The 7078-nt window shown below is 30.6% G+C and overlaps 1 protein-coding gene across 1 annotated transcript; it reads right to left on the bottom strand.

The window, feature by feature from the left end:
* Nucleotides 1-4237: 4237 nt before the first annotated feature.
* Nucleotides 4238-6174, bottom strand: LOC108469250 (probable N-acetyltransferase HLS1). Its single transcript, XM_017770140.2, has 3 exons — nucleotides 5608-6174; nucleotides 5316-5497; nucleotides 4238-5219 (listed from the first exon to the last, which is right to left on the bottom strand). Exons 1-3 carry the CDS (start codon nucleotides 5788-5790, stop codon nucleotides 4355-4357), a joined length of 1230 nt encoding a protein of 409 aa, XP_017625629.1. The 5' UTR covers nucleotides 5791-6174; the 3' UTR covers nucleotides 4238-4354.
* Nucleotides 6175-7078: the final 904 nt, after the last annotated feature.

The raw sequence follows: 7078 nt of genomic DNA, 5'->3' as shown, positions 1-7078 counted from the left end.
TAAAATAAATATTAAAATTATATATAAATTTTGATTTAATATATAATTTGATACGTAAACTTTAATTTAATTCAAAACATACGTATAAAATTTTAGTTTTGATTTAATCAAACATATTTAAAGAAAAAATATATCAAATTATTTTTATACGAGCAAAATATAATTATTTTTATATATAATATAAACACATAAAATATATAATATTAACCGTATTAATAATTTGTAAAAATCCGATGAAATAAAAAATTATGATGGTGAAAATATAAATAAATAGTTATTATAATAGTTCCAAAACCATATGAATTAATTCTTGCAATGATGATGATTGCAATTTATGTTTTGTCTTTTTTTAAGAACAAAAAGAAAAAGGATTAGGACAAATCACAAATCCTATAGAACCCTCTTACATGGCCCATTGTTATACAAAAAAAAAACCACTTCAAAAATATGAAAACAAAATAAAGCACATCAAATTTAATATCATTTGTGCCACAATCCTATCTTATCCTATCCCATCAATATCAATTTCAATTTCACATCTTACCGTCCAAAATCAATGTAATAAACTAAGGAAAAACATAAGAGATTCACACGGTAGTGCTGAGAGTTTAAAGAAGTCAGTTGATAATCGGAGAACTGCTCGAAGGTGTGCTCTCCTAGGTCTCTATAAATTATCTGTTAAAAATTTAATTTATTCGTGCTGTTAAAATTAACATGATTGACAGAATAATTAAATAGTGTCATGTGTACCTCATGTCGATGTACATAGATCAATTTTTAATGGTAGAAATGAATAAAATTTTTAACAGAATTACTAATTTATTTTTTGATTTGATATATAAGAATTAATTTATCAATTTTAAGTAGACAAATGTAGAAGCCTCTATAATACTTTTACTGTATTTTGATAAAGTACAAATATAAATTAAAATTCTCGATACATATATTTAACGTGATTGAAAGATATATTATCGTGTTAAGATTTTTCAAAATGTGATTATCGAAAACTCACCTATATTCCTCGTGCAAAAGCCTTAATTAGAATAGGAAGAATCCAGCAACAATACCAAAGTTCACCCACAGAAAGTTGCCAATTATGGCATTTTTGCCATTGAAATCCCACCAAACCCTTAATTAGAAAGATACTAAGGAACTAATTAATTGTAAACCAAAAATAAAAAGATGGATGAATGAATGAATGTAAAAGATAGAGTAGGGTGCCCTATCTAAAGCATGTGTTCAAAGCTTTATTTCCCTATCTAAACAAAAATGAATGAATAATTTACGACTAAAAAAGTCAAATATTTTTGGTTGGATGATAAATTTTATCCTTAATGTTTATCTTTTTCTATTATTTTAATTTTATTGATTTTTATCATACGGGTAATAGTTCACATGTATTTTGTAAAATTTCCAAAAAAAAAAAAACGATAAATTTAAAAATAATTCATGCAAAATTTCTTTTGTCAAAATAAATTTACCGCAGATGCTCTGAGTGGACATGAAAACTTGGAGCATACTTTCTGGGATTGTTTCACTGGAAAGGAGTGTGGCACAAATTAAATGGGTAATCTATAAAAATAATCACTTTTATTTGCCTCAGGTTACATTTTAGTCACTTATCTTTAGAATATTATATTTTAGTCACTTATGTTATTATTTTGTTACGAAGTGATCACTCTACCGTTAAGTTCCGTTATCTCTCTAACGGTAGGATTGGCAGTCCAACTAGATTTTAAGTGCCAACTTGGATTTCTAAATAAGATGAAAATAGATTTTTAATTAAAAAATTTAATTAATTAAAATTTTTAAACCTAAATCTTAACTAAAAAAACTGTTCATCTCCTCTTTTTTATTTTCTTCCATCTCTTCTTTTTTTCAATGGGTTTTTTTTTCTCATTTGATTGGAAAAACTATTATTAAGATCAAAATAGTTGAAATCAAAATTACTGCTTCATATAGATGGATTCAATGGAGGTTTCAGGTATGTCTTCTGCATTTCTCTATCTCTTTTATTCAATACTAAAAAACAAAAAACTAGATTTTTTACTGTTTAATGAAAAACCTAAATTAAAATTCTTGATATTTTCTTCTACTTTTTGAAATTGTTTGTAAACATGTATTTTATTTTGCATTAGTAACATCCCATAAAATACAACTAGAAACATGTTTTCATAAACATGTTTCATTCAAGCTAATTTTAAAATTTTCAAAAAAGGGTTGTTACTTTCATTGTTCTTGTTCCTAATTATTATATTTTCTAGTTCTTTCACAGTTCTTGAATAATTAGTTTCTCAATCAAATTTTTTCTGATCTGAATCAACTTATATGTTCACAATCTCTTTGTGGGTATTCCAAATTATTCTTTCTTATTCCCGATTTCAACTATTTTAATATTAATAATAGTTTTTCCAGTCAAATAAAAAAAAACATTGAAAAAAGTAAGAGACAGAAGAAATATTAAAAAGAGGAGATGAACAGTTCTTTTAGTTAAGGTTTAAGTTTGAAAATTTTAATTAATTAAAATTTTTAATTAAAAATCTATTTTCATTCCATTTAGAAATCCAAGTTGGCACCTAAAATCTAATTGGACTGCCACCTAGGATTACCGTTAAAGAGATAACCGAACTTAACGGTGGAATGATCACTTCGTAACAAAATAATAACATAAGTGACTAAAACGTAACATTTTAAACATAAGTGACTAAAATGTAACCTAAGCCAAACAAAAGTGACTATTTTTGTATATTACCCCAAATTAAATTTACAATGGTCCTAGGAGGTCTCAGGTTTTGATTATAATGATTGGCTGGCATTTATTTTTAAAACCATCTTAAATTATCATTGCAGGATTGTGGCTTTGTGCAATTTGTACACTATGGACAGCAAGAAACAAAGCACTTCATGAAGGGGTTATACAGACAGCTCAGGAGAAAATTAATATGATTAACTACTACATTCGTGAACTCAATGTCATTAATGAGAAATTACTTGTTCGGAGAGTAGAGTCTGAAAGATAGAGAATGCCCGTCAGTCAAGATAAACTACGACGTTTCCTTTCAAAGCTTTACAAAGAGATCATTTACAGGGGTTGTGATTAGAAACTTAGAGGGCATTGTTTTGGGATCTAGATTCTAGAATGATAATAAACAACCACAAACCTTCGGATTTTGCTGCGGAGGCGCTTGCATGTTTTCAGGCGGCCCAAATGGGTCTCAATCTGGGTTTTCTGGAGGCGGTGATTGAAGGCGATGCTCTTATATTGGTGAAGAGAATTTATGTAAATAATCAAGATGGGTCGGTAATTAGTGTGTACATTATGGACTCAAAATCATTAAGTGCAAACTATAGGAGATGTGTTTTTGTACATGCATTGGGAAAGGGGAATGGAGTTGCTCATATCATAGCTACGGAAGGTATTCACAAAGGAGAAACAACTTATCTGTTAGAGGAGGTGCCTTCTCTTGCTATTGATGCAGTGGAGAAGGACCGGTGGTGGACTAATCCGCCATATGAGACTCTGATACTTGATGTTTGAAGATGGTCCTTGGAATCAGGTTTTACGAAAGGGACAGAGAAGCTTCTTCGTAAGCAATTATACAAATGAAAATTTAATTGTGATTCAAATGTACACATAAAATTTTAATTTTGATTTTTTATGCATTTGAAAGAATAAATGTATTAGTTTAATTTTATACTAGATTTAAACGTAAAATGTTGCTATGTCATCAATTGTATTAGTAGTTTGTAAAACTTGAATCAAATCAAAATTTAATGCATAAAATTGTACAGAATAAAACTCCATGTATAATATTGCACATTGAATAAAAATTCATGTACAATTTTGAGATTTAATTAAATTACGATCAGTTCGATATCATCCTTAATGTAAACTACCATGCATGCTGTCATTTCAATGCCATTAAACTTGTAATAGTTTAGTCAACTTTTCCATTCAAAACAAACAAAATCAAAATGGAGAGCCATAGTGACAAAATTTATAAATATTGGTGTCAAATTTGTTAATATATAAATTTATTTCATTATAAGTTTAGAGTGTTGACGTTGGAAGGATATTCTAATTACACATGATTATTCATCCCTATTTTCATCTTTAAAAAACATTGAAAAGTAAATTAAAAAATTAAGAAATATTCCCTAAAAAATAAAAAATAAAACCTAAGGGTTGGTTTGTCTACAACATGATCTTAAAAGGCTAGATTTAGAATTAAAAAAATAAAAAGGACCCAAAGATTTACACCAAAAACCCATATCTTTTTATTCCTTTTTATCTTTGGTCAATATCTAAAAAATAAAATTATTATTTTTACTCTTTTTTTTTTTTGTTAAGACTTTAGAATTCTCTGGGGTCTACAAATAAGGAAAGTTCAGGGGGTGATTTAGTCCAGTCACCGACAGACCCGTCACTATAGTCTTCCCCAAGCCGTTTGATGCACCACAAATCATGGTCGCACGATAATCGTTTCCAATGTGGGACCCCGTCTTTCAACGGCTCATGTTTCGCCACCTCAGTCGCCACCACACTACACCCCTTTTCTTTCGCCAAGTTATGAGCGTGAGCACACAAGGCGTTAACGAACTTAGCCGCGCGTGGTCCTTCCCCGCCAAGACCGTACAAAAAGTGAAAACCGAACGGACGAAACACTTCCGGTATCGACGGTAATCTCAAGAACGGCAACAACTTGTCCACCACCCTCGTCGTTTTGGCCAACGTCTTCCTCGTCCTCGACACGCCACGAACTTCCAACCTGAACACGTCTTTACAATTCCAAACGCTTAATACCGCCCACGATTCTGGCGGGTCGGATAAAAATTTATCCGACCCGGACCATGATTCTCGAGTGTAAAATCCACGTGGCACAGCCAAGAACGTTCCTAAATTGAGTCTGTTATTAAGCACCGAGTCAATGTCGCGAGGGAAGAACTCCACGGTGGAGAAACGGCGACGGTACAACAACTCGGCGTCGGAAAGGGAAAGTTCGATCACGGTAACTTGGTTTGAAACAGTGAGTCGATGAGCGAACACCGGGTTAACCAAAATGGCCGGCGTACGGAACCTGGAGTAACCACATTTATCGGTAAACAGATTAATGGAAGCTCGGTTATCGTTCTCCGTAGCTATATATGAATATTCGGCCCCGTTTCGAGTGAACCAGTCTTCCATTGTAACCACTAGCTTTAACCCTATCCCCATTCTCCTGCAAAAAAGAAAAAACCCAAAATTAAAATCACATAAATATTCATCGATCGCCATTGATTTTCATTGTTTCAATAAGAAATAATAAAAAAATTACCGGTGGGAAGGTGAAACACGAAGGCCTAAAATGTAAGCGAGTTTAGTATAAACAGGGACGAGCTTCGTTGCGATGGGATCATTGTTTTTACTATTTCGGGAGAACTTTTTGCCGCATGTGACGGTTTTTATGCAGCCTCGAATCATACCGACGATTTCTTTGGTCGAGCTCAATTCAGCAACCTGTTTGGTACCCGAGAAAAAAAAAACAAAAACCAAAATCAGTGAGAAAAAAAAAGAAAAGAAAACGAGACAAAAGAAGGAAAAAAAAAAAACAATGTGTAGAATTGTACCAGCATGAGAAAAGCAGGGGAATGGCGGACCCGGCAAATAGGGTCACCTAAGAGGTCGGTAAAGAGAGAAAGTTTGCCGCTACTGGGACCAACTTCACATCTTTTTTCTACTTCTTCAACACTTGTTATATCTCTGCTTGGATCATACTCTCTCACCACTATATAACACTCATCTTCTCCCATTTTTCTTTCACTATATTATATATATATATATATCTATATGTATGTAAATATCTATATGTATATGTATTGTAAAGTGGGAAAATGGAAACGGGGTTTTTTATTTTGATCAGTGAAGATGAATGGAGGAAAGGAGAGAAAGGGTTTGTTTATATAGGTGAAAACTGAAAAACCCAGTTTTCTTCAAAATTTAGAAAATTTAGGTGAATAACGTCATAAACAAGAAAAATAAAGAACAAAAAAAAGGGGTTTTATATATTTTTTTTCTTTAAGCTTTTTGTTTTTTCAAAGGTTCTTTCACAGAGAAAAATACTGAGAAGTTCATTGCCATTGAAACAAATGGTTTGAACTTTGAAGCTTCCTTTAAAAAGGAGATTTTTTTTTTTAAATTTTTTATTTTTTAAAAAGGAAAAGGAAAAGACTTATCTTTAGAATCCCCAGACCTTTCATTTTCTCTTCTGGGTTTAAATTTTTATTTTATTTATTTCAGTGCTTTTGAAAGTCCCTTTCTCTTTTTGTCTGTTTTTATAAATATAGTATTTTTTTTTCGCTCTTTTATTATTAGTAAGATTAAAAAAAGTTAAAAATGGATACCGAAATAATTGGGGAAAAATATAATAATAAATTATAATTTTCTATTATTAATCATCACTAAAAGGATGGAAGTGGAAATGGCGGCTGTGGCTGCGCTGTGTTTGTCAATTTTTTAAAAAATTAAGTTGCCCTAAATATATATTATTTAAGCTCTAAATTAAGTTATGTCACGATAATCTAGCCTCAATTTAATTAAAAAATTATAATATATATATATTTTAAAGTTTAAAATATATTATGTTATTTTAATATATATAATTTAGTATCTTCGTCATATTAATACTAATTTTTATACTTTTCGATTTTAATATATCTCGATAACAATTGTAGTGTATTTATTATTGTTAATTTGACATGTTTAATTTTTTTAAATTTTAATATTATATATATTTCATGTGTTATTACGACGATGAGCGTAATTTTTCTATGCTACTAATACTTGTACTTGCTCTGCTATTCTGCTCAAACTTGGTTGAGAAAGAGTTACGGGGTGTAAAACAAAAAAAAAATATTTACTTCGTTTTGTTTTGGCCGGTAATACTATATATAAATATAAAAATAGAAAAGTAAATAGTCACTTCATTTCGACAAAAGACTCACACCCAAATTCTATAGTTTTAGGTCCGTTATGCCGATCATGATTTTCCTACCCCCAGAGAGAAAGGTCTATACGTTTCATTATTTATTGTATGTTATT

Source organism: Gossypium arboreum, chromosome 2 (assembly GCF_025698485.1).
Source record: "Gossypium arboreum isolate Shixiya-1 chromosome 2, ASM2569848v2, whole genome shotgun sequence".
Taxonomy (NCBI): Eukaryota; Viridiplantae; Streptophyta; class Magnoliopsida; order Malvales; family Malvaceae; genus Gossypium; species Gossypium arboreum.
Note: the sequence above shows the minus strand (reverse complement) of the source record. Positions and strands in the feature narration are given on the sequence as shown.